Source organism: Molothrus ater, chromosome 11 (assembly GCF_012460135.2).
Source record: "Molothrus ater isolate BHLD 08-10-18 breed brown headed cowbird chromosome 11, BPBGC_Mater_1.1, whole genome shotgun sequence".
NCBI classification, from domain to species: Eukaryota; Metazoa; Chordata; class Aves; order Passeriformes; family Icteridae; genus Molothrus; species Molothrus ater.
In genome coordinates, this window is record NC_050488.2 from 6,095,474 (window position 1) to 6,122,039 (window position 26,566).

At 39.7% G+C, this 26,566-nt stretch overlaps 1 protein-coding gene across 9 annotated transcripts in view; it reads left to right on the forward strand.

Moving 5' to 3' along the window:
- PBRM1 (polybromo 1) overlaps nt 1-26,566 on the forward strand; it is a 57,572-nt gene that overhangs the window by 3,954 nt on the left and 27,052 nt on the right. For 7 of the 9 annotated variants that reach the window (XM_036390888.2, XM_054515984.1, XM_054515985.1 and 4 more), the window contains 15 exons: nt 570-667; nt 1,215-1,362; nt 3,599-3,739; nt 4,382-4,498; nt 4,910-4,978; nt 5,725-5,823; nt 6,241-6,326; nt 8,832-8,930; nt 10,440-10,531; nt 13,889-14,105; nt 19,604-19,745; nt 20,216-20,313; nt 23,029-23,305; nt 24,106-24,211; nt 25,358-26,000. In XM_036390888.2, coding sequence (XP_036246781.1) covers nt 570-667; nt 1,215-1,362; nt 3,599-3,739; nt 4,382-4,498; nt 4,910-4,978; nt 5,725-5,823; nt 6,241-6,326; nt 8,832-8,930; nt 10,440-10,531; nt 13,889-14,105; nt 19,604-19,745; nt 20,216-20,313; nt 23,029-23,305; nt 24,106-24,211; nt 25,358-26,000 — 2,432 coding nt within the window. The remainder of the gene's footprint in view (nt 1-569; nt 668-1,214; nt 1,363-3,598; nt 3,740-4,381; nt 4,499-4,909; nt 4,979-5,724; nt 5,824-6,240; nt 6,327-8,831; nt 8,931-10,439; nt 10,532-13,888; nt 14,106-19,603; nt 19,746-20,215; nt 20,314-23,028; nt 23,306-24,105; nt 24,212-25,357; nt 26,001-26,566) is intronic. The other 2 variants (XM_036390890.2, XM_036390894.2) reach the window with 1 other exon arrangement.

A 26,566-nucleotide genomic window follows, 5' to 3' on the forward strand; every position in this document is an offset into this window, starting at 1 on the left:
CCTGGCTCACCACTTTCATGTTTTTCTTTGCTGTTTTGTTTTTGCTGCTTTTCTCTTTTTGCTGATGATTTTAGCAGATGGAAGGATATTGGAGAATGAGCTGAAATCATAATGTGCAGAAGTAGAGAGCTGTGTCTGCATAGCAAATGCAGAGGGATGAGTGGGGAATAGCACAGGCAGTGATTGCTGAAGTGTACAATGCCTCTGCTATGCCTTTGCATGAGCAGTCTAATGTTAATTAACTGCAGGGCAGAAGAACCCCTGTTGTTATTGTAGATGCCTGTAGCTTGGAGAAAATTGCAGCGAATTAATTTACATGTTGGGTATTTTACTTAGAATTAGTATTGAAATAAAGCTCCCTGTGTTCAAAAAATAAATGGGGATCCTGCAGTACCTGGCACACTTGTCAGGTATCCTGCTAAAGTGTGAGGTGCTCCAGTTGCTTCTCACTTCTGCTTTAGAGCATGCTGTGGATTGGCAGCTTGTCCTTCCCTTTGTAAGCAGGCTTTTGTTTGTTACCTCCTTAAAATTCTCTCCCTTTTCCTTGTTTCATTGTTCTTGCCTTTCAGATTGCTGTCTGCCATGAGCTCTACAACACCATCAGAGACTACAAAGATGAGCAGGGCAGGCTCCTTTGTGAGCTCTTCATCAGGGCACCCAAGAGAAGGTAAGGCCACAGGTCTGGTTAAACCTTGAACCTGAGATTTAATCAGGGAGAAGTGGAAATTGATAAATACTTCAGCAATAATTTGTGAAAAATAAGCTACATTTGTCATCATTTCACATCAGTGTTTGATGTAATTATTCAGTGGGATGTGATTACATTGGTGCTCTTCTTCAGGAAAAAAAAAGGATACACTGAATTAATTTGTAATACCTGCTTAAAACATCCGTGCCTTTGATTGTAAGATATTCTGTACAAGTGGTGGGATGTAATACTAAGGACACAGCTTTGGAGGGTTAATAGAAGTGACCCTTGAAAATGCAGTAGCTAAGTAAGAGGCTGAATTTTCTCTTTACTCAGAAAATTGAGGACAGTAACAGAACATACATGAAGTGAGCTGATTGATAGAGCACTGCCCACATCTTTAGCTGTAAAAGAAATGTATTGGAACTTTCTTTGGTTTATTTAGTCATAAACATGCACAAGTTTTAGTTCTGTGGTTTGGGTTTTACTGCTTGGAACATGATGCCTGTTTTTGTCATTGCAACAGAAATCAGCCAGATTATTATGAAGTGGTTTCTCAGCCAATTGATTTAATGAAAATCCAACAAAAGCTGAAGATGGAGGAATATGATGATGTGAATGTGCTGACTGCTGATTTCCAGCTTCTCTTTAACAATGCAAAGGCTTACTATAAGGTGAGCAAACTAAAGGCTCAAATCCATTGTAAAAGGAGTAGAGATGTTCAAATTCTGCCTTGGTTTGGCTAAAACCTCTTCAATTTAGGCTGAAATATTATTGGTAAGAGAACAGCACATATTGCAGTTATTTGCATAAATTTCCATAATGTTGACTGTATTTTTCTAAAATGCCCTGCTATAACAATTTTTCTGTGGCAAATCATAAAATAATGTGGGGATGATCTTCATGTAGTTTTCCAAAAGAGGTCAAAAGCAAAAATGGAGATATGAAATGAGAAAAATATTCCTCTGTCAAAGCCTTCTCATTTTACAACACCCTCTCCGCCTTTGAAATGGAGAAAAATTTCTTTTTTTTTTTTCCTTCCCAGAAGGAAAAGTTTATGCTAACAGCAAGCTTATGATAGGAGTGTTGAATCTTTCTCTTCCATTTGCCACTTAAAAAAATGAAAAAAACACATTGACTGTCATGGTCAGTGATGATAGATGTGAATGTAATGTCATCAAGACATCCCCGTGGTGATTTCCCCAGACTGGGTGTGTGTTTTATTGTGGATACTAATGGGTTTTATAGAAGGAATTGGGGAAAAAATTGGATTAATCTTGTTTAATGAAAGGCTATGTTAAATCCATAAACCAGTGAAATTGTATGTGGTGAATGAGATGATACAGCAAATCTAAACCTGCTAATATTGCCTTTCACATATCTTTGACTTTGGAGATGATCCAAATGAATTCATTCTGAATAACCCAGCTGGGGTAGCCAGGTGACATCCAGAAAGGCAGTGTTTGTTTCACTTGTGTGTGTGTGTGTAGTAGCTTCTTGACAACAATCAGATTTATGGCTTAATGCATTTGCACATTCTGCTTCCAGGAGGAAAAGCACAAGGATTTCCAAATCCATTTTGTACTCCTGGAGCTTTGCAAGGCACTCAGTGTGAAAACCCCAACATTAATGGGTTGGTGGCAGAAGAGAATGATTGGGGTTTTACAGAATGTGTGCTGCCTTTGCCTATAGAATTGTGGGCTCAAAATTTAACTGTGTCATAGAGATCTCACATTAGACTAAAATAGGTATCCATTATTCCAGGATGAAGGAATGTTGGCATTTCCAGAGAATTGTGGAGCTGTGGCACACAAACTTAACCTCTTCTTCTTTTCACCTTTTACCTTCCCCAGGCAGCTCCATGGCATGGGCAAACCAGGGACAGTGATTGATTGTCAAGGTCTTTATTCCAGCAGATGTTTTATTGGCAGTGCTCCAGCAGAACAGCAGCCTTTGGGGTTTTTTTTTTTTGTATTTCTGGTCAAGTCTCTCACTCCTGAGCATCTTGTATTAATACAGAAGGAAGCAGATTTGTGGAGCAGGATACCCTTAAAAAATCTGCTCTTCATAAACAACCTCTGGTCTAATGTGCTAAGAATATTTAAGCCTAATAAGGCAAGATTAAGAACAGTTCTCATGTTGGTTTCTCATTTGTATTACAAGCTGTCAGAGGTTGAGAGAGTGAAGTGAGAAGAATGCAATCAGCAGTAATAAGGTGATATTATCAGCAGGGATACCTGAAATAGAGCCTAAATGACAGAGGAAAGGGAAGGAAAAATACATGGGTGGAAAAGCTCTCTTTGTTCTGTGTAGTGGGTAATAGGCACGTGCTTGTCTGCCACTACCAGCTCTGTATTTTTAAAAGTCAATTTTCTAACTAATGCTTCTACCTCTTCTAAAAGATGTATCCAGAGGTGTACCCAGGTGGTAGGATGTTGTCAGGTTCTTTGGAATTTCCCAGTTAATGCTGAGTAAACCATTGCAATGCTTTCAAAGATATTTATTGGCATTCTTCTACAGAAGTTCATTTTCAAGTGCCACGCAATGACAGCAGTATTGGCTTAAATCAGATTTCTGGCATACTGAAATTTAATCTGTTTTAAATGCTGGTGGTGTACTTCAACAAAAGCCAGTGATTTCTCCAGATTGATCTAGTTGGTTTGTCCAAGCCTCAACCCAGCTAGTTTTATTGCAAAGTTTTCTGAAAGACTTGGATGCTTTTGGGTGATACAGGTTATATTTTCTAATGTTTAGTGTGATTCTTAACTCCTCTGTCAAAGAACAAATGAAGCAGTAATTTCCCAAGTTTTCTATTACTCATATTTAATAACTTTCAGCTGATAACTTACAAATTTCTCTCAGATGAGAATGCCCTGAATTTTGACTGGAATATTTGATTTGTTTTTGCAGCCAGATTCTCCTGAATATAAAGCTGCCTGCAAACTGTGGGAGCTGTATTTGCGCACAAAAAATGAATTTGTTCAGAAAGGTGATGCTGAGGATGATGATGATGATGAGGAAGGACATGACAATCAAGCAAATTCTGAATTAGTAAGTGTGGGCATGACAGCTGCAGAAGGGGAAGGCTATAACTGTGGATGTCAGCTGAGTCTGAGAGGGTGAAATTCATTGAGTAACATTTCCCTTGTTAAATTATGCCCCAAAGGGTATTTCTTATGCAAATTTATTAGTTAATCACTTCACAGCATTGGATGTGTGTTTCACTTTTGCCTAGCAAAAAAAGGCTGTGAGGGTTTCTGATATGGGTAAAGCATGGCTCTGGTTTAGTTGCAATAATATGAAGCGTGCTTGAGTTCATGCCAGCACTGAGGTTTGTTGCAAGCAAGATTCATGTCTAATGGCATCAGTTATCAGCAGGTCCCCCATTCAGTCAGTGCAGCTGTTCCTGGAGTGTTATGAGGGGAAATTTGGCTAATCTGGTTTTTGTGATGTTGGGATGCACATTTTCAGTAACTGTGATATGTGTCTGACAGTCTGCAGTGTAAAGCTGAAATTAGAGTTTTTTAGTGTACCTTTACCTGCACAAACAATTTGTCTTCAAAAGTTGCATCTGTATTTTGTAGCTGATTTTTTTCTGCCTTTGAAGTGCAAGTTCCTGTATTTCAGCACAGCTTGAAGCCCTCCACTCTGGCTGCTGTTAAAACTTTCTGTAATTTTTGTTTCTTACATTAGTCATCTCCAGGTTACCTGAAGGAAATTCTGGAACAGCTTCTTGATGCTATAGCTGTTGCCACAAACCCCTCAGGACGACTCATAAGTGAACTGTTTCAGAAACTTCCTTCTAAAGTGGTGAGTATTTTAGTATTGTGGGTTGTGTGCTAAATTGGAAGCCTGGACATTTCTATAACTGATGTTACAGGCTCTGATGGCCGTGCTCAGGGTGCAGTTCTCTGTTTCTGCCTCGTCAGTGGTACCTCACCTGTACCTGTTTGTACTGCTCTGTTTCAGAACAGTGGTGTTCTGTTTTTGTGGTGAAAGTTTTAATCAGCAGAATAAATATTCTGAGAACCATCACCATGGATTTGATTTTCAATCAGAACTGGTCCCTTGTGTCAGTTTATTGATGAATCCTTGTATCTGCCTTATTTGAGGCTTAAACTGTTCTTGCCTTCAGTTCATCTAATGGCTCATTCTGTGAGCTGTTAGAACAAAACATTTGTGACTGTTTATAGTAATACATAAATTATTTCTGTCTTCCAGCAATATCCAGATTATTATGCAATAATAAAGGAACCCATAGATCTTAAAACCATTGCCCAGAGGATACAGGTATGAACATATTCATGTGTCTGGGTACAGCCTTTTTTAACAGTAAGCATTCCAGAATTGTTAGAAGTCAGGATTTATGGTGTCAGTTTGTTTTCCCTCTGCTATTAAAAAACCTGCACATTGTGGTGATTCAATGTTCTGTGCTGGGTTAGTGCTGCAGAAGAAGCTGTGTGGAAGATCAGGCATTGTGAGCTGTGGAGTGCTGGCTTTGAGCCAGAGTATCTCGGGTTCCTTGATGTTTAATGGCTTAAAGCAGTTCCTTGACAAGTGCTGCTCATGTAAAACATTGGAGTACTGAGGCTTGGTTGTGCATTATCATCACCTACTTCTGTTCTAGTGCTATAAATAGATGTTTTGTACTGATGCATTTTTCATCTTACTTCTCCAGTAATTTGAAATACTGTTCTGTAATTCTAGCATTTTGTATAGTAGGGATGGGACACTGATTGAACTAGAGAATAAAGTTAAACCAGCATTTTGTCAGAACTCTTCAAAGTAGAGATAGTATGATCTAGTCAGCATTTTTTCAATCTTAGCATTCATGAGCTTTATAAAGACTTGGCATATATGTGTGCCACTGTCTTTGATTACTTTTTGCAGATACTTATCTATTGTCTTTACAGAAAGTTGCTTTTCTATGCACATTCCCTTTATTGAATATGACTTCCTTTGCTTTTCACTATTGGCTTAGTTCTCATGCTGTCTGAAGTTTGCCACTTTAACCAGTTCTGCTTCTTGTTGTATAGAATGGAACTTATAAAAGCATTCATGCCATGGCCAAGGACATAGATCTTCTGGCAAAGAATGCCAAAACCTACAATGAGCCTGGATCCCAAGTCTTCAAGGTTAGTTTCAGTTGTTTACAGTGTGATTTGAGTTCAGATTTTCTTGACTACTCTCTATGCTGGTTGATCCTTAAATAAGTCTTGAACATAAGGCTCTCAAGACCCTGATTGCATTTTTTTAAATAGCTTTTAGTGAGTTTTTCTTTTTTATATTGCTTTTAGTAGAATTGGGGTGCAACAATGACAAAAAATGAGCCTGAAGCTGCACAGGTCTTCTATTCATTTTTTTCAAGCCACTGTAAAAATACTGTGTGGGAGTATTTCAGGCAGACTTTGTTCCATGCTTCATTTCTTATGCAAAATTGTTTAATATCTAAATGTAAAAACACCTTAATTTTTGTTTTAGATAGCTGGATATATCTGATAACAATATTATTCACTTTCAACATTAAACAAAAAAAATCTTTTCATTGACAGGATGCAAATGCAATTAAAAAGATATTTAATATGAAAAAGGCTGAGATTGAGCACAGTGAGTTGGCCAAGTCGAGTCTCCGAATGAGGTACTGCAAATTCTATAATCTCATATGAAAACCTCTATTGACATTCCCTTAATTGTGCTGTGGAGAGTATAGTGGGAAATAATGGCTTGAAAACTTATATTAGTGTTTTATAAGTTGTACATTGGTTAAAATAGTTTTTGAAAGAAAGCTTTTTTCGTTGAAATACTTCTATGGTGAAATATTTTTGTGATGTACTTGATTATGAAAAATACTGTCAGTGGATGTTTAATAAGTTATGGCAAATTTCCACCACATGTTTGTAAGTTAATACAGAAAAGGAATAGTGAGGAACAAGATGCTTTGTTTTATTGAAAAGTGCTGGATATTCTTGAACCTTGTTAGGAACTGAAACCAAAGGGCTCACAGGTAGGGGCAGAAACATAGGAACAAAACCTTGGTCAAAAGATACTCAGAGGGAAATCCATTCATGTTTGAAAAGCAATTTTAGCTATGAAGAGAGGCACAGGAACCTGAAGATCCAGATTTATTAATCAGTGAAGCAGAGATTTGGCCCTGAATATGCAGGTATAAAACACTTGATGAAAGTTGATAGCTCTATTTGTTTCATGGGGTGATTTTACTTAGGAAACAGCATTTTCTTCCTGTGAAAATCCATAGTGTACAGAGAAGTGATGCAGTAATTATAAATGTTTCTTAGCTGAAATGCAATTAAATTTCTTCTCATGTAAACATTTTATTTATGAGCAACACTCAAGAGTAGGTTTAGATATTATTTGCCAGTGTGAGCTGTGTCATTTATCTCAAAAAAACTAAGCAGTGTCCTGCAAGCAATTCAAGGAGTTTGAAAATTTACAAGGTGGAATCTCTTTATCTATTGGAGCTGTTTACTGATATTTGGTGCTCTTGTCATTTCCTGCCAAGATTTGTATGGTACAACTGGAAACACTGTCACTGCCTTACTTAACTGAAAGGTAGTTTCATTTTTTCTGTGTATATGGTGTCAGTATTAAAAGTGTTGCCTAGGATTATTGTGTGAAAGAAGTGGAAGTTGCCTGGTTGATTTTTTACTGCTTGGTGTTTTGAGAAGAGGATTTTTTGGTTGGTTTGTTCAGCATCAGCATTCTTCCCATGGTTGGGTGAATCATTGTTGGAGCATATAAAAATAAAAAGCAGAAATACTCCTTAAGGAGTAATTTCTGACACCGAGGTGAATAATTTTCCTTCATAAAAGCATGTGTAGTGCCAGAAGATTTGGATTCTGCAGACACATACATGTGTGTTTGCTTTGCAGTAACTAGAATTACACAGAAGCACAGAGATTTTCTATTTAAATTGTGATTGTATTTTATTTTTGTCACTGTGTTGGCCATTGATGAAGCTCAGCATGTCAGGGTGTGTGTCCTATTTATTTCTGAGGCTCAATGTTTTTTCTTTAAAATCTGATTGTGTAAGAAGGGATGACAGATAAATCACACTGATATTTGTTAGCTGAATTCCTCTCTTGCACTGCCAGCCCATTTCCACTTCTCAGCTGCCTTATTCTAGCTGTTCTCTTGTGTATTGTGTTCTCAACAGACCTTCAAATCCTGAAGTAATCTGTCAGAATCATTGACAGCTCCCTTCTTTGTTTCTCTAACTTGGGGGGGAAAATAATTCCTGAAGCAGGCTACAATAATACTGGGCTGAATGCAGAAAGAATTGGGATAAGAGAAGTGCCATGAAAACCCAACCTTTCACCTGCTATTGTGTATTTCACTGGTTGCTTTTTCTGTTTAACCATTCTTTTTTGTTTGTTTGTTTCTTTCTCAAGAATCTGCTTCACAGAATCATTATTCTTATTTAAATTCCTAAATGTTTAATTGTGTTAAAGGGGAGTTCTTTACCTATTGCTGATTTGGGTAAAACTCCCTCATAAGTTCACTTCAAGTGCATTTCCTGTATTTTTCTTCTGAATTTGCATCTGTTCTTTGTCATTGATGGCTCAAACTCAAATCATCATAATGCTACTGACCTAAGCTTTATATGTTGCCCCTGTGTCAAAAATAATGGTTTTTGTTTTAGAGCTTATTGTCTCCTTTGCCATCCTAAACTGCTCTTTGTGGGTGTGGGTGCATTTAACTGTCCTCCCTTAAAGTGACAGAATTGAATTGTTTGATAATATGCACTCTCAGCCAACCTGACAGTGACTTTAATTGTTGATAAAACATGACTGGACCTGTGTGATTGGCTTTATCTGGATGCTAAGGAACATTTTGTTGGCTGCTTTCACTGCTATTTAGGCTGAGCTGTGTGTACAGCTATCAATGCTTGAGCTGAACGTTACTTTCCTCTGACTTTATAAACAACATCCACATAAATGCTGGAGCACTGAAAGGATCTCACTTTTCTTTTAGCTTCCAAACATCTGTCTCTGAACTTTTTGGCTGATCTATCAAAGTGATTCTGTAAAAAGCTTTTTTTTCTTGCTGCGTCTTTTCATGGGTTTAAGGTGGGCCTGTTTTTTTTCCTCCCCCCCTTTCCTTGGCTTGCCTCTCCTGCCTTAAGGACTGCATCAAATTTGGCTGCTTCCAAGCTGACAGGTCCTTCCTCACAGGGTAAAGGCAGTGTTGGGGATGAGAGAAATTCTTCTAACAAATATTATCGGTAAGTAAATTGTGCCCTTGGAGGAAAAGCTGGGTCCTCATCCTATGGAAATGCTGAATTTTGTTTGATTTTCTTCCTCATCCCTGCTGTGGTGCTGGGCTTTGGATTAGGATGAGATGAATGAGATTAGACATTGATAGTGTGGTTATTGCTGACTGGGAGGTGTGTGCAGTCCATACTGGCTACAGCAGCTGACACTGCAGCACAGGGATAAAACCACCTGGGCTGCTCAGCTGTGCCTGGATGCTGCTGCTCAGGCTCAGAGCCTGGTTGTGAAAGTGCCTCATGCTCATGGACCCAAGGGCTGGGCCACTGATCAGCAGCACAGCAGCCAGGCTGGCTCAGGGTGCTGAGGCTGGAGTGGCCCAGGTGGATCTGCCCTGGCAGTGGGAAGGTGAATTTCAGCTCCAGGGTCCTTTGGGAGGAGGTACTCCAAGTGGATGTGCTCATGATCCAGGTGTGGCCTTGCACACCCTGTCAGTGCTGCTGCAATAACAATGAGCCAGGTGAATGAAGCCTTTTTGGTGAAAAGAGGCAAAGCCCAGCAAGGACAAAAGCAGAAATGGCTTCATCAGGCAGAGCCCAGCACCAGCACTGCTGCCCTGCAGGGCTGCAGGGACAGAGGGAACCCAGAGTCATGGACTCAAGGAGCTCAGTGGATATTTTAGAGGGATGGCCCACACACTAAGGAAATGATATCTGTGTGTTTGTATCAAAAGGCAGGAAAGGATGTACAGGAGAGTGTAGGGCCCAGGCATGCCCTCAGCCCATCTGCTTTTATCCAGTCTTCATTTGGCCCCTGCAGGACAAGGCTGAGGTGCCTAAAGAGGATTTCTGGAGGTGCCTAAAGAGCTGATCTTGTAAAAAGGCAGAGAATGTCAGGCATAGCTTATGTAGTGTGGTATGAAATGCTGTGCCCCAGGTTTGGGACAAAAGAGAGGGATGCTGGAGAAGTCCAGATGAGACTGTAGCCAGTGTGGATGCCAGTTTAATCCACCTAGCATAGGAGGCTGCTTCATGTGCAGGCACTGTGTGTGCTGAAAATGCCAGAGGTGGGGATGAGGGAATGGGAGGAGATAGAATATACAGCTTTTAGTGTGTTGAATTCTTTCCTGTAGACAAATGCCAATTAAACAGGATCAAATAACAAAGTTATTAATTGGGAGAGACTTCTTATCATTCCCTTTCTCTTGCAATTAATCAAATATTCAAGTATACAAAACAGGACAGAAGGTAGTAGGTTGGAGCTCAGTTTTCTGACTATGTTGGATGGACCAGCTCATAAAATAGAGGCAGACTCATGGCTTGGTAAGAATTTCTCCTGTTAAAGGCTCTGGCCTTCTTTAGTCACAGCTGTGTTCCTGCTTATGGAGTCATGACTTGTTTCCTCACACACTCTGGGTGGCTGTTAATGGTTAATGTGATAACCCTTTCCTTTTTTTTTCATTATAATTTTCTCTTTTTTTTATTTTTCATTTTTAAAATTCCTTTACTTTTTCTCTTTCCTAGTAACAAAAGATCAGCCCAAGGGGATCGTTTATCAGCAATAACCATGGCACTGCAATATGGATCAGAGAGCGATGAGGATGCAGCTTTGGCTGGTAGGAGCTGAAATGCAGTTTCTCTAATTCCTTTCATTAGAATGTTCACAATGACCAAATCTGTAGCGCTCCTGATAAACTCAGATACATTTATTTCAAAAATATTTTGTACTCAGTGTGTTATTCCTTTGACTCTTACAGCTAGTGAGATAGGGCAGGCCAAACTTGCTGGCATACTTTGAATTTTCTGTGTGTTTTAAGTATATTTACCCAAGCTTTAGGGAGCTGTTCCTTGGTTTTATTCCTTCTGAAATGGAACAGAAGAGGAGATACTGGAGAAGACGTTGGGTGCTCCATGCAACAAAAGAGATTGGTAGTGCTGGAATTGTTTCTTTGTTTAATTTTTTGTTTACATTATTTCTTCGTTGATGTTGAAAGATGCATCTGTTCAATATGTGTTATTGGGGCATTTATTTCTTACCTGGTAATTGAGGTGTACTCTGGACAGTTTTCTACTGGATGGATATGTAGAATTTTTTGGATTTTAGCTCTTGCTGTAAGCAAAAGCATTTTGATTCCTGGTTAGCTCAGAGTTCAGTTACTGTTTCAGAGCAGTTTTCTGGGAGGTGTGGGGAGTATTTATTAGCTGGGTTTTGCTTGTTTGTTAGCTGTTATTTTTTCAAGTTGCAGTGCTGTAAAAACATGCAGCTTTTTATGTTTTAGTGATTTAAATTCTTGAACTGGTTGAACCACTTTCAGGTGCCACCTTTGCTATGGACATTATTGTAATTTTTTTAAAGGCCTCTCTCTGTGTGTGAGGCTTTTGCCTTGCTGCTGTTGAAGCTCTCCTGTCTTTATTGCATTCAGCTAAGAGGCAATGTTATTTCTTTTGGCAGACCTGTCACCCCCTAGGATTTTCTGTGCTTCCAGCGTACTACTTGGACAGCCCTGTGCTGCCAGTCTCTGGGTGACAAGGGCTTTTCTTTAAATCAAGTGGTATTTTTATTAATTGCTCTGCTGTCTCTTTTTTTTCATTCCTCTAATGCTTGTTAAAATAAATGAGAACAGGGCTGCATGGCTGAACATTAATAGAACTCTCTCCTTGAAACAGAGAGCTGAATCTTTATGATCTTCTTTGGTTGTAGCTGTTGCCTAAGCAATGAACAGTATCAGTTTCCAACTGAGAGTTTATCCTGACAGCTGCAGATGATGTTTGCTGTGGTGGAGCTTGTAGAACATTTCCAGCCCCAGTGTAAAAGTTGGGAGCAGCTTCAGCAGCTCCCTTGCTCCTCATTATAAGTCTACAGAGGCAGGCATAGGTGGTCATTATGTATTACTTGCATGTACTTAATTTTGTAAACAAGGCTGTTTTGTTTTTCCCGTCTCATTTAGAGATGGTTTAAGATTGGGTGCTGCTTTTGGTTTTACTGGCAACCATCTTCAGTTGGACATGGAGCTTTCATTGTTGTTTGGGTGCTCTGGGACCACAGAGGGGACAGTGGGGTTTTTAGTGGTATCTGCAAACTGTAGTTGTGGTAACAGCACAAAAGCACTGCCTGTCCCTCTCCTCTGCCAGTGCTTGCTGGGGATATGGGACCTGGTGCTGCTGCACATTAAAGAAAGTGCAGTCTTGCATCAGATTATTTGCTCTATTAGAGCAAAAATATTATTATTGAAAAAAGAAGATTTTTTCTGTCTTCTAGTCTGAGTAATACATCTTCTTTGGCTCTCAATAGAGCAGGTTTCATATTAGGAGATCAGAATAATTTTCTAGATATGTAAGAATATATTATGTTTACATATCACTTTTAAAGAACAGGCACATCATAATGGAAATGTAGCTGTATATTTATTTTATTTAAAACTGTATATTATGTAAATATAGTTATATATTTATATATATAATGTATCTCTGTATTTCTTTATAGCTCTATATTATATAAATATAAATACAGTAAAACTATAATACATAAATCCTTTCATTTTAGTACACTTTTAAATCACTAAATAATATCTAATTTACTTAGATTTCTTTTTAGGGAGCGCCTACTTTGAACACAGAGAAAGTACATTTCTTATTTAGGGTGTTGAACTGTTTTGTTGCTGCTCACACACAGCAGAGAACAGCAAATACTTGGTCCCTTTGTGTTTTCTCTTTCATAGAAACAAGTTATGTTACTTTTTCAGTTTGTTTCTTACTTTTGGTGGAGTACTCAGAACTGAACAATTTGAGTAAACACACCAAACTGTTTGAGTAAACTAAACCATAATCTATTTTTGAAGCTTCACCTGATTTCAGTGGTAGCTCCACTGGTTTGTTTCTACCTGAGTTATTCTGTCCAGCTCCTGCTGTGCTGGCTGTGGTGTAGTAGATGCTGGTCATTAAGTGATGCTGATTGGCACCATTAGGATAATTTTGGGTGTCTCCCCAATCCGTAATGCACATCCTCAGTGCATGTTTGCACATCTGCTGATGCCTGGTTGTGTTTTAGCTTTGCTTCTGACCCTGGCAGGTCCCACACACTGATGTAGATCTGGTGTCAGGCTGCAGGGAGCAATGACACCATGTGCTGTTACAGTCTGAGTGTCCCCTGGCTTTGTCACCATTTCTGTGTGACTTCACTGAAGGTGGATAGAGAGCTTGAAGCTGTGGCAGCCTCCTCTGAGCAGTTATGGAAATGCCAGCTGGTAACCAGGTGTTAGCAGAGCTGTACAGCTGAATGACAGTGTGTCATCTGCCAGGCTGTCCTGCAGACTCAGAGGGGAAAAGGGGTGAATAATTTAACTCTAGCATGTGCAAAGCCATGGAGATTTTATGTTATGTCTGTCTGCAAGGTACAAAGTGCACTGTTCATGTGACTTGGAAGTGTAGAAGGATTGGCCATTTATTGCTTCCTATCCTGTTTCCAGTACCAGTGTTTTCTCTTTCTTGGTGTATTTCTGTTGTTCATGTAATGTTTCTCCTAATTTTATCTGCAGTAAGTGTTAGCTCTCCATAGCTTTTCTTTCATTCATCCTAATCCTGAAACAAGATAACCAGAAAAGTTTGCTATGAAATTTTTAAATACTTACTATGAATTTTGTAGGCTTATTACATAATCACTGTAAAACATTTATTTCTTCTTCATTTTCTTTATATATTAGAGGAGCATCATCAGGCTTTAGTATCAATTTTTTCTGTTAAGCTTCACAATTCTGTATTGAGCTGTGATTAATATTGTCTAAAGGATTGCAAGAAAGTGCTTTTTGTTTTTGTCAGCTTGAGGCTCATTAGATGTGTGTTGTGTCATTTTCTGAGGTGTGAATCTGACTGCCAGAGAGGGCTTTCCTCTCCTTCTGCTTTACACCTGTATCAACCAAAGCACCCACTCTGAGTTGTCCTGCTGAGTTTCCTGTTTTTCTTTTCTCCCTGTGCAGCTGCTGCTCGTTATGAAGAGGGAGAGTCTGAGGCTGAGAGCATCACCTCCTTCATGGACACCTCCAATCCTCTGTACCAGCTTTATGACACAGTGAGAAGTTGCCGTAATAACCAGGGCCAGCTCATCTCTGAACCCTTTTTCCACTTGCCCTCCAAGAAAAAGTACCCTGATTATTATCAGCAAATTAAAACACCCATTTCACTGCAGCAGATCAGGTAAGAGAACAGAATGCAAATTACATCTGGTGTGAAACTATTCAAGGGTTTCTTTCATTCCCAGAATCTTCTCTTATGGTCAGGTTGGTGGTACCTAATGCAGTGTTTGCACCATCTCTTCTCTACATCTGACTGCTGCTTGTTTCAGCTCAGTCTGCATCAGTCTTTAGATCATCTGTGGTGCATGGCTGCTGTTTGGTTTATTTTTCATTGAATTTCATTTGTAATGTGCTTGAAAATTGCCATATGAATAATTCTGAAGGGTAGGTGTGCAGCGGAGATGAAAGTTTTTGCAGAACTCCCATTTTTGTTTTTCCCTGACCTGATGGCTTGATTACCTCTTACTGCCATATTCTTTAAGTTAAAAGTCTTCAGTGTGAATTGTAGGAAGATGGTTGCAATTACAATCCTGCTGTCTAGGTCACTGTGTAACTGTGGAGAGTAATTATTTTCATGATGGTGTAGCTGGTCTGGACTGAAGCCAGCATTTATAAATGTGTGAGCCATGAAAGGTCTGTGAGCTGCCAGAGTGCAGTTGTCAGATTAAAGGCCTGGGTGAAGTGAGCAGTGTCTTTCTTTGGTGGCTCAAGATAGGCCAGTGTGATGGGTGTGAGCAGGGTCCTGGGAGCATGAATAGGCTTTGATGGTGCTGCCCAGTGGCCACTGGGGCTCCAGGCCCTGCCCCAGCCACACCCTGGGAGTACCAGTCCTTCAGCCCCAGGGAGGGAGCCCTGCACCCTCCCACTGCTCATCCCTTTGTAATCCCCTCTGATGCACAGGTCTGTACATTTTAGCTATCCCATAATATAATCTGTCAGACTTGATGAAATTGTTGAATGAGCAGGGTCTTTGTTAAATCAGAAGCTAATAAAGCTGCTTTTTGGTTTTTTATCTTGTCAGAGGGTGTTTTGCATGTGCTGGGGAATAAAAGCTGCCATACTGGTTATCTCTCCCGTTAGTGGCTTTAAAGCATTTTTTCTTATGTCTTAGTACAGCTGTAATAGTGGTAAAGAAAGTGTCTTGCCTTGAACAAAGCACAAAATGTACTTCATGAAAAAAAACCAAACAGTGAAATTAAGAAGAATCATTGACATTTTGTGCCTGAATCTACCTAAAAGTACTGGCTCAAATTATATATAAACAGATTTGTTTGGGAGAGATTTTCCATTAAAAATACCCTTGATATCAATTATAGAACAAATAACTTGCTATAGAGAGGCAGCTGCATTTCTGCTTTCCTTACAGTGTAGGCAGGTTGCATCTGGCTGTGTGAGCAGCACAGAAATTCCATACCAGTGTATGAAGAACTGTAGAAAAAAGTAACTTGACTTACTGTCTGGGGGCTTAAAAAATGAAAAAAGAACAGCCAGGCTTTTTAGAAATAGTGTTTGAGGCTCACAAATTAAAGTACAATGTTTGTAGAATCTAATTTCCTCCACATTCTGAAATTCAGCTGTCTTTTAAATTACCTTGTAATCTTCACTTCTTACTATACCTCAAAAGCCTTGAAGTCATGCATATGTACTCTTAATTGATGGGCTTTAGGGGAAACTGAAGCATCAGGGCTTTGCTGATGCTGCTAATGTGTCTTTGGTATTTAGAACTGCCACTCATTAGGGGTGGAGATTCTTTATGGGGTTTTGGCTGTTTGGTTTTCTGTGGTTTGGTTTTCCTTTCCTTTCTTGTGGTGGTGGTTTGGGGATTTTTTTGAGATGTACATAAATAGAGCATATCTTCTGTTCCCAGATGGGGACAGAAAAGCTCAGGTCCCAGTGGAAAGCTGAAGGAGGTGGAGTGAAGCCTGCCATTCCTGTTTCGTGGCTGTTGGGCTCTGGCATCTGCCTGCCTCAGCTGTCCTGCCAGAGTGAGCTGTGAAATGTGTGGCTGTTGACATTTTACAGCTTGTCATGTATTTCAGAGGGGTTTGTGTGTGCTAAAAGCAGGAAAAGTCTTTAAAATAATTCATGATTTCCAGAGGGATTGTGTGTGTGTTTTGGTTTAATGAGATTTTACCTATCCCAGCCTCTCAGTCACTTTGAGTGTTCTGAACCTCAGTCATTTGAGCTGATGCTGATGCTGAGCTGTTCCTGGCTGTGGGAGGTAATCATGCTGATGGCTTTTAGTTGTCTCCTGATTTCCTCCTGTCTGCTGCTCACAGATCACAGAACAGCTGAGTTGGAAGGGAAACCATCCTGCCCAAGCCCTGTGGCAGGCTCACCCAGAGCCTCGTGTCCAGGCTGTGTCCAGTCAGGTTTTGATGGTCTCCACCCATGGAGACTCCACATCCTCCCAGGGCAGCCAGTGCCAGTGTTTGAGCACCCTCACAGTAAAAACCATTTATGTTCAGCTGAAATTTCCTGTGTTGCCCTTTGTTCCACCCACCTCTTGGCCAGTCAGTGGACACAGCTGAGGTGACCCTGGCTGTCCCCTTTGTTCCCTCCCAGCAGATGCTGAGCACATTGATGAGAATTCCCTGCCTCAAAGAGAGCAAAGCTCAGAGCTGGAGAACAAGAAAATCCTATGTAAAAAGAAAGGCATGAGGCTGTCAAGGCTTTGACATGTGGTGAAAGTGCCTAATGCAAAGTTGACATTGCTGGGGAAGAGCCATTCTGTTAATGACAAACCACAGGACCAGTCAGGAGAAGATGCAGGAGAATGAGTTCAGTTCCCAAGTGCACAAGTGCTAGATCCTGGCAGGCCTACAAGAACACTGCTCCTTATTAAATTTTACAGTGTTGGGAAGTATCATCCCCTAGGCAAGTGGGTCAGGCTTTTTTATCCCAGAGGAGGAAGGTGTGCCAAGGAATTCCCTGGCAGCAGCTGTCTCTGAAACGTGTGTGGGCGTACAGGCACTGAAATTGGTACCTTCACAACACACCCTGGTGTCTTGTGCTCCTAGGGCTGCAGCTGAGGTTTAAAAACGGGATCTGGTGTCAAACACACTTGGGTTTGTGTGATAGCTACTTTTTGGGGAATTCAAATCAATTTTTCCTAATGAGTGTGATCCTTTTGGACAATGCTCTGTAACACAAGAATTTAAATGTTTGCATTTATGTGATGTGTTTGGGTTCTCTTGAATTTTGTGGTGGTTTTGGATCAGTTATAAATTATTTGAGTGGAGCTTATAGTAAATGTCATCACCTGGTCAAGCATATTTTGCCATATAACTTAAACAGTTTTAGCAATATGGCAAATCAAAAAGTGGAACTAATTTTGAAGTATTAGAGACTGGTACCTGGGCTAGTTTGAAGGGTTTATAGAAGAGAACTATGTTTTTGTTTGCTTGATTCATAAATGAGTCAATTGGGAAGAGAAAATGATGCCTCTGATATTTTGAATACACTGTAAATTTTCACTTTATCTGAGATTTAGGAGTTCTTTCACTCCTTTTGTCACTTAATATAACTTATTATTTGGTGAGTATTGTATATTTTTGAAATCTTCTGTTTGTGTAACCAGTTTTCCTACCTTAGCAATACTTTCAGTGCATGTTGTATGTTTATAAAATCACAGATTCTAGTAAAGAAGGTTCCCAATGTATTTTAGAAGAAGACTGTCATCTTCAATAGGACATTTGTCAAATGCATCTCTTGATCCCACTCATTCTTTGTTAGTGGGTTGTTTTTCCCACTAAGAGGCAGGACTAGCACTTCACAATTTCTGAATAAAAGAAGTTGCATAACTGATCTTATCCTGGTGTTGGAATATTTTTCAGTAGGGAATTTTTAGGCTGTTTGTCTAATAAGTGGATCTTTTGGTTACATGGAAAGAGTATGTCTCACCTTTACTCCTTCCAGATATTCCACCTGGACAGACTGATGAGTTTGCAGTAGGCATTTTAGGGAGTTGAGTGCCAACTTACAGTATTCTTTTAATTAATATTCTGATTTCAACCAAATTAAATGTCATGTCAGTGTTGTTTTGGGCTTATTGGTCTTATGAAACTGTACTTTTAAACCTTATTTTAAATTTTTTTTTCTTCGTTTTGCAAAGGTCATTTTGCTTAAAAGTAAATTCTTTCTGGTTTTACTCCTGCTTTCAGGTACTGTTATATCCCTGTCAATAATTTTTACAGAAATTTCTCTTAGTTCTAGTCTATGATTTGTGTTATATTTGCAGTGGCTTTCTGTAGAGCCATGAGTTTGGTTAGTTTCAGCCCCACTTTGGGAAATAAACTGATGTTTATAAAATCCTGTCTTCCCAAGATTGGTGAGATGGCTTGTTAAAAATTTATTGTGAAAAGCTGCACTTCATCTTCTAAATCCAGAGAAGTCATGATGCTTGAGTTCTGCTGAGTTTGAGTGTAATTAAATCTGTTCAAAGTACTTATGTAAATAACCTACCTAATTAATCATCCTATTGTTTGCTAACAGCAGCACAGAGGATGGTAGGAGAGGAATTTCTTTGCAGGCTAGAACAGGATCACTTCTGTGCCTGTTCATTTTTCATTCCTCATGTCCCTGGCTGGAAGCTGTCACTTTCCAAACCATTCAGTCTTAAGTCTGGGTTTTTACTTTTGCTTCAGGCCTTTGATGAGCACAGCTGTGAATGTAAATTGTTTGCTTAAAATCAGATGGCCTGCACCTTGGTTGTTGGGTAGTGGATAAACAAATAGTGGTAGGAGCAAGCTTGGGGCTGAAAGGCTTTATATGAAATTTATTTCATGGTAGTGATGATGCTCCATCAGGCAGGGACACATTCAGCCAGGTGCTGCAGAAGCTGGGCTGGGTTTTAAGGTGGTGTGTGACTGGTGTGAGACTGCTGAATGTGCAGGCAGGAGGGGGAGGAAGTTCTGTTGCAGCTGTGACAGCCTTTGGGGCTTGTGTTGCTGCAGATTAGTATTTTCTGTGTGTGTGTGTGTGTGATGAAGTATTGGAAGGTTTAACAAAGGTGGCTAGAACTTCCAGCATTGTGCAAGAAAACACATTAAGTTAAGCATTGACTCATGTTGATTCATGTGTTTAGCATGTGAAAAATGACTTTGGTGTTGCTGTTACTCCTCTTGTAACTGTTTCCAGGTGAAGTGCACTTTGCTGTATCACCAGTCAACAATCAGGTGTTTTTTTAAGGGAAGGCACAGATTGGAGGGTTTAACATGAGAGGATCTGGACACTTTGGGCTCTCACTGAAGATGAGTGGAATTGATGGAGGGAAGGCAGCACTTGGGGCTGTGTAGAGCTGGCCTGGCCAGCTCAGGTCTCAGGGGCACTGCAGCAGTGTCAGCAGCCTGTGCTGCTGCCTCACCTGTAACATCTCACCCCAGTATAAAACAGGACTTCAGTCCCCACAACTTCCAAAATTACTGAAACCATTCTTTGAGGAGATACATTTCCCATTACAGTTACAACTGGAAGATGTTGCTAGAGAATCAAAGAGTAAATCCCATTTCTCTAGTTAGAGCTCTTTGACTATTGCTTTATCATGAAAATGATGATATTAAAGAACTGTTTTACACTGTGTAACTAGTGAAATAGCTGACTAGTATTTGTCTTTTGCAGAACCAAGCTGAAGAACCATGAGTATGAAACTTTAGATCAGTTGGAGGCTGATCTGAATTTGATGTTTGAAAATGCCAAGCGCTACAATGTCCCCAATTCTGCCATCTATAAAAGGGTGCTGAAAATGCAGCAGGTTATGCAGGTATGTGGAGGAGAGCAAGCAAAGGGATATAACTTCACATGTAAATTTATTTTCCTAAAGGATATTTTTCCAGAATAATTTTTAACTAGACCTGTGTTTGCAGAAGTATTTTCTTGCTTAGAGGGAAGTATGGGAGTGGAGAGCATCATTAAGTGATTTTTCCTCAGCACACCTGCTGCCTTCTGTGATTTCTTTCAGTGACTTTATTCCTTACTGTGACTCCTAACCTAATTAAATTGTGAGAAAATTGATGTAGGGTTTTTTTGGAGTTTGCCTTTAACTGAATAAGGCTGAAACCTTTCAGATTTCATTAAGTGTTCCAGATAAGTGCTGTAGTCTGAAATGGCATTGTTTTCAAGTTGGTTCCTCAAAAATTGTTCTGTCAGTTAGAAGGAACTATACTGCTCTTTAATTCTGTTCTGTAAGTGTCCAGCAATGAGTTTGGCTTCAGGGCTTTGTTCTTTTTTCAGGCAAAGAAGAAGGAGCTTGCTAGGAGAGATGACATTGAGGATGGGGACAGCATGATTTCTTCTGCTACATCTGATACTGGAAGCTCAAAAAGGAAAAGGTATCTCCTTCTGTAGTTCCTGCAGGCCATAACATTGCTGCATCTCTTTTTTTACAGAGAGTATTAAATAATGGTTTTTAGCATTTGTGTAAGGATTTGTAATTCTGAAACATCATTAAGTGTTGATTCTAATTAATTCAAAACTATTTGCTGACTTTTAATTCCCTATTTTGGTCTATTAGTTGGCAGTTATCACATCAGTAAGTAAAATGGGCACTGTAATTGCACTGAACTCTGTGATTTTCTCAGTGGATTTCAGGATTTTTTGGGTAGAGTTGTTTTATTTTAGCCTGACAAATAGATAAACTGACTATAAGAGGTTGATTACTTAGGGTCCTGTAACATAAACCAAATTCCCAGTGATTTGCAATAGACTCTTCTCTTGAGCATAATGATGCCTTATGGAAGGTATTCTTTATGGTGATAGCTGTTTTGTAATTAATGATGCATTAGTAATTAGTGATGCATTTCACTCCAGCAAGAGGTAGTTTCTCTAGTCTGCCTTATGGTGTCATTTGAAGTAAAGTCCAGCTCAAATAATATTATTGCAGTGGTAGCAACAGCCAGTATAAAATTGCAATTCAGCATCTTTCTTTGGTGTTGCTTATGAACATTGGCTTCCCTGGGTATTTATTTCTTTTTTTATCAAAGGAACAACAGTCTTGAGGAGAGGAAGGGAATGGAGTAGAGCATCAGCAGAGAGTCACTGAAGAACAACCAAATAAGTGCAGAAATGTACACTCATTAAAAAGCTTCAGAGGGAAAATATGAACATGGATTTAGGAGGTGGTGCAGTCTAGGATGCTGGGAAGAAGAAATGTAATGGAAAGGAAAGGCAGACCACAGAACCACGTAATCAAGAAGGAACAAATTGCAAAAATGACTAGCTTTGTGATCTTCAGATTCAAAAAGAAGTACTAACCTAATCAAGCAAGTCAAATTGTCATCAGAGTCCTTTTAACCCCATGTTGCTTTTGATCACCCTGTGCCAGACACTACTGAAATGCTTAAAAGGTAAAAATCTGTCAGGCCCTGTCATCTAAGAACAATGAAAGAGGAAAGGGAACAAGGGATTTCCTGTGTTGGTAGGCAAGGGAGATCACAATGATGCCTGAAGAGCACCTGAAAACGCTTTTGATGTTGTCACTTTGATGCTTGTTACCCATTCACTTGCTGAATGATAGCAAGGAAAAGATCATAAATGCTGCTGATCACAGAAGTGAAGCAATGAGAGGAGTTCCAAAATGTTGCTGGAGAGGAAACTAATAACCCATGCAAAATTCATCCTGTTGGCAAAATAACAGTTACCCAGAAGAAAGTTGTTCGAATGTCCCCTTTTATGTATCAGATGCATGACATGAATCTTGAGTATTGGCAGGCCCTTTTTCTGTTTCTGCTTTGGTTTTGCTTTGCCTATATCTGTTGAAATGAGTGAGAAAAACCTGGAAACACGTTAAAATGAGAGGGATTTGGCAACAAGTCTGTGTTCTGGCATTGCTCATCTGCTAGTGGGAACAACTAACCAACATTTGCCAACAATGGTAATGTTTAGCCTATAGACTATATTTTAAGTTTTCTTTGTTGTTAGTTTTCTTTAGTTATTTTGCTGATCTCACCAAGGAGTAAGAGATATCTGAGGCATGAGATTATGCTGAATTAGGTTTATTTTAAATGTGTAATGAAAAGAGCCACATCATGGGGAATCTGTGTTGCAGTTTGGTTTCTGATAAATTGTACTGGGATATTTTGCACATTCTGCAATTGAAGATATTTTTTTGTGGTGGTTGTTGTCTTTGCAGATAATGTAATAGTCAAAGTTATAACTATCTGAATAAGTCTTGAGGAGATTGCAGATTGGAAGCCTGTTTACAAGTGCTTTGTAGTGAGTGTATTGCTGAGTGCCACAGTATCTGAGCTGAGACTACACATTATTGGCATGAATTTTCTTTTCCCTCATTTGATTTGCTTATAGGCCATGTACTATGTGTGCAGGGAGCCATGTACTTTTTTGTGATAAGCTGTGTCTTGGTTGTGCTGTCAGATTTCTTGAGACAACCATAACAGCTACATACAGGGTGACTGTAACATTTGTGGGGATAAGCACGTATCATTTTCTACCTGGGCTTGCAGTCCTGGTGAGCTTTATTGACTTCAAACTTCATTTGGATTGACAGATATTTAAGCAATTCTTTCTGCTGCATCCTTGATGTCCTTACTTGGTACTGAAGAATGTACAAAATTGCTCTGAGATAAATGGCTTATGTCTTTGATATTCTGTGTTCACCAGAAGTAATCATGAAGGTACTGACTGGTGTTTTTTACCCTGTTCACTCTGGATCTTGAGCTCTTGAATTCAGATGCCTGATCCTGACTGGTCTGTTTTCTCTGCATCTCGAAAGTGCTCAGAGCTCCTTTTGGCCTCTGCACTTTGACAAATGAATTAGTTGGTTTATTTTGTAGAACACTTGAACTCAGGGTCAATGAGAGAACAATCATCTGGAAGAGTCATTTCCTGTTTCTGTGTCAGGCTCCTGATTGTGATGCTGTTGTCAATTGCAAATTCTGCTCTTAATGTTGAATTTCTTGTGTGTGTTTAGGTGGTTCTGGTTGTCTCTTCATGGTAGAGGATAATATCATTTTGATATTAGTGTTGGAAGTGGGGATAAGAACCCCTGGCATTTATTCTTTTCCTTTGTGTTCTTCTTAACCCAACAGTAAAAAGAACATCCGGAAGCAGCGCATGAAGATCTTGTACAATGCGGTTCTGGAAGCTCGAGAGCCCGGCACAGGCAGGAGGCTCTGTGATCTGTTCATGGTTAAACCATCCAAAAAGGACTATCCAGACTACTACAAAATCATCCTGGAGCCAATGGACCTGAAGATGATAGAGCACAACATCCGCAATGACAAGTACGCGGCGGAGGAGGCCATGATCGAGGACATGAAGCTCATGTTCCGCAACGCCAGGCACTACAACGAGGAGGGCTCCCAGGTACTGCTGGGCTCAGCAGCCACGCTGCTCTGCTGCCTTGCAGACATCAGCTGCTCTTAGGATGCCTTCACTTCGATTATTACACACATTATTTATTGTAATCGTTTATTGAACTGAAGTAGAAATTCTCAGAACTTCTGAGAAGGGGTGTCTTAGAAGAAAACAGCTTTGTTTTCATGGAAGGGCAGAGTGTAGGAGATCAGACTAGAAGACATGACTTGTTTACCTTAGCAAAATGAGTCTGAAAGGGATATGGTCTTCAATTACAAGTATATTGTTGGGTGTGTCTATATTGTGATGTTTCTCAGGCAGCAGGAATGATGTGGAACAGGGAGGTGGTAAGCAACTTCCAGCTGTTTCTAATGAGCAACTTGGTCAACTACTGCATTTCATCACCAGGATTGGGTTTGAAGACCCAGGACTGTTCTAGTCCTTTGTACCTTGAGGGAATCTCAGTGGTTCAAGGGATCTTTCATTGTTCAGCAGAAGGGTTTGATGAAGAAGTTGATAACACAGCTGCCCCTTGCCATTTTTTAGTCTTTGGAATAGAGATGCATCTTAATTGAATAATTTTTTCAACATTTGTAGCTCACTGATTTAGAGGGTGTCATCAGTTCTGCTTACCTGTGTCAGTTAAAAAGAAAGGCTTATTTATCAAAGGTACACTTTAAATAAAACACTCCATTTTGCTTTCAGCTTTTCCAAACTAACATTAAAGTGTTTCTGAGGAGCTAGTTCTTAACTAGTAAACACAGTAAACCTTGTTTTGGTTGGATTTTGATTACTTTACTGATTAATAGGTGTACAATGATGCCCATATGCTGGAAAAGATCCTTAAGGAAAAAAGGAAAGAGCTGGGACCCTTGGCTGAAGATGATGATGTTGCATCCCCTAAACTAAAGCTAAGTAAGACAACCTTGTGCATTGCCTTGTCTCATTTCAGTATTTACAACACAATACAGGTGAAGAGATCTTCACTGACAAGGAAAAATAGAATTATATTTTCAAAATCTTGATAGCAATAGCATGTCTGTATTATACAATGGAATTGAGTTTTTGCACGTAGTGTTTTCTAAGAAAAGTAACTTAGAATGAAGAAAAAAGACTTGGGAATGGGTGGAAGGATTAAGATTTAGTCATACAGTGTTACCCAAATGTTAGATGGTGTATTATGTGATCAGTCAACTAAGGGTCTTTTCAAATTGAGCAACTCTCTTAATTTCACTGGTTAAATGTCTGGGATTTCCACAAAGTGTTAAAAAAATGTGAACTCTGTTTGGCAGATTATTGAAAGCCATGAAGAACATAGAAGTGAAGTTCCTTGAGCTGTTGCCCTTACAACCTTGCTGCTACTCAAATCTTATGTTCTCTTAATATGTGTTCAGAATTGAGCAAACTGAGATGGATAAAATTGCACAAAAACCTTAAAGAAAATAACTGCACACAGTCCTCTTGCAAATTAAATGAGCAGCTCCTAGGTAAAGCACAGGTGTAGAGTACAGGTGCAGACTTAGAGTCTGCAGTGCAGTAACAGAGATCCTGAATTAGTCAAAAATCCAACCTGACAATCCCATGGGAGGCCTTAATTTACATTTTACTTATAATAATCCTTTCTAATTTGGCATAAACATGTCATAAAGGAGTCTGATAATATTTTGAATACTTAATTTTAGTGATAGCCAAACCCTGTGATGACAGGATTTTTAGCAGCTGCAGAGGCAGATTCATGGAGAGCTGTAAAACCAAAATGAATTTAGAGGAGTTTGTTAATGCTGTTAGGTAGGAAAAGATGTTTTCCTTGCTGAAGCCTGAGGAGGCCTTTGCCAGGTGGAGCATGGAGCAACATATTCTGTGTTTGCCAAAAAGAACATTAAAAAAAAATTTATAGAGTTATGAAAAACAAAGGAAGCTGCAGCCTGGAACAGGCTCCGTGTTGTGAGGCTTCTGCTCACACCATGGAGTGGTTCTCCCATGAACAATTCTCTGGACAAAGAAATTTGCAAGTTCTCAGCTTTGTCATTTTAACTCCTTTTTTCATTTTTGTCATGTTAGGTAGGAAAAGTGGCATTTCTCCCAAGAAGTCCAAGTACATGACTCCGATGCAGCAGAAGCTGAACGAGGTGTACGAGGCGGTGAAGAACTACACGGACAAGCGCGGGCGGCGGCTGAGCGCCATCTTCCTGCGGCTGCCCTCCCGCGCCGAGCTGCCCGACTACTACGTCACCATCAAGAAGCCCGTGGACATGGAGAAGATCAGGAGCCACATGATGGCAAATAAATACCAGGACATCGACTCCATGGTGGAGGACTTTGTCATGATGTTCAATAACGCTTGCACGTACAATGAGCCCGAGTCTTTGATTTATAAAGATGCCCTGGTGCTCCACAAGGTTCTGCTTGAAACTCGGAGAGAAATAGAAGGAGATGAGGATTCTCATGTGCCCAATGTCACTTTGCTGATTCAGGAACTTATCCATAACCTCTTTGTATCTGTTATGAGCCACCAGGATGATGAGGGCAGATGCTACAGCGACTCCTTAGCTGAGATTCCTGCTGTTGATCCCAACTTCCCAAATAAACCTCCTCTGACTTTTGATATTATCCGAAAAAACGTTGAAAATAATCGCTATAGAAGATTGGACTTGTTCCAGGAGAACATGTTTGAGGTGCTGGAGAGGGCACGGAGAATGAACAGGTGAGCAAACCCTTATTTTTCAGGTATCCTTATCACGAGGTTTGCATTTAATGTTAGACAAAGGCTGAAGTTTTTTAAGGTGTTTGCCTTCCTTGATATGAGTATTTGGAAAGCTAAATCTCAGGAGCTCTGTCAGGTCTTCAGTGGAATATTTGCTTTGATTTGAAAACAAGGAAGAAGTTAGTTTTCTGCTAAGAGATTATTTTGACAATAATCTTCCAAAGGAGCACCTTATGACAAAAAGGTTCCCGCTAACTTTGAAATTGAAAAAGGGAAGAGAGCTGTTCTCTAACTGTTCAAATAGTGAATTACTCTTTTGGAGCAGTCACACCTGGTTGACTTATGGTTCCACATAGTTTTTTGAGCAAAAACTATGAACACTTGCAACTTCTCATAGTGTTTTGCTTGAATTCAGTAGCCTTTTTGGGAATGTGCAGGTGAGAGCTTGGCTGTGAAGAGAGGAGGTAAAAATGATCTTAAAACATCTACTGAGAGGGGTATGGATAGTTAAAATAAGTCACTTTTGTTAATAGTACTGTTATTACTCAAGTTTCCAGAAGTTAATA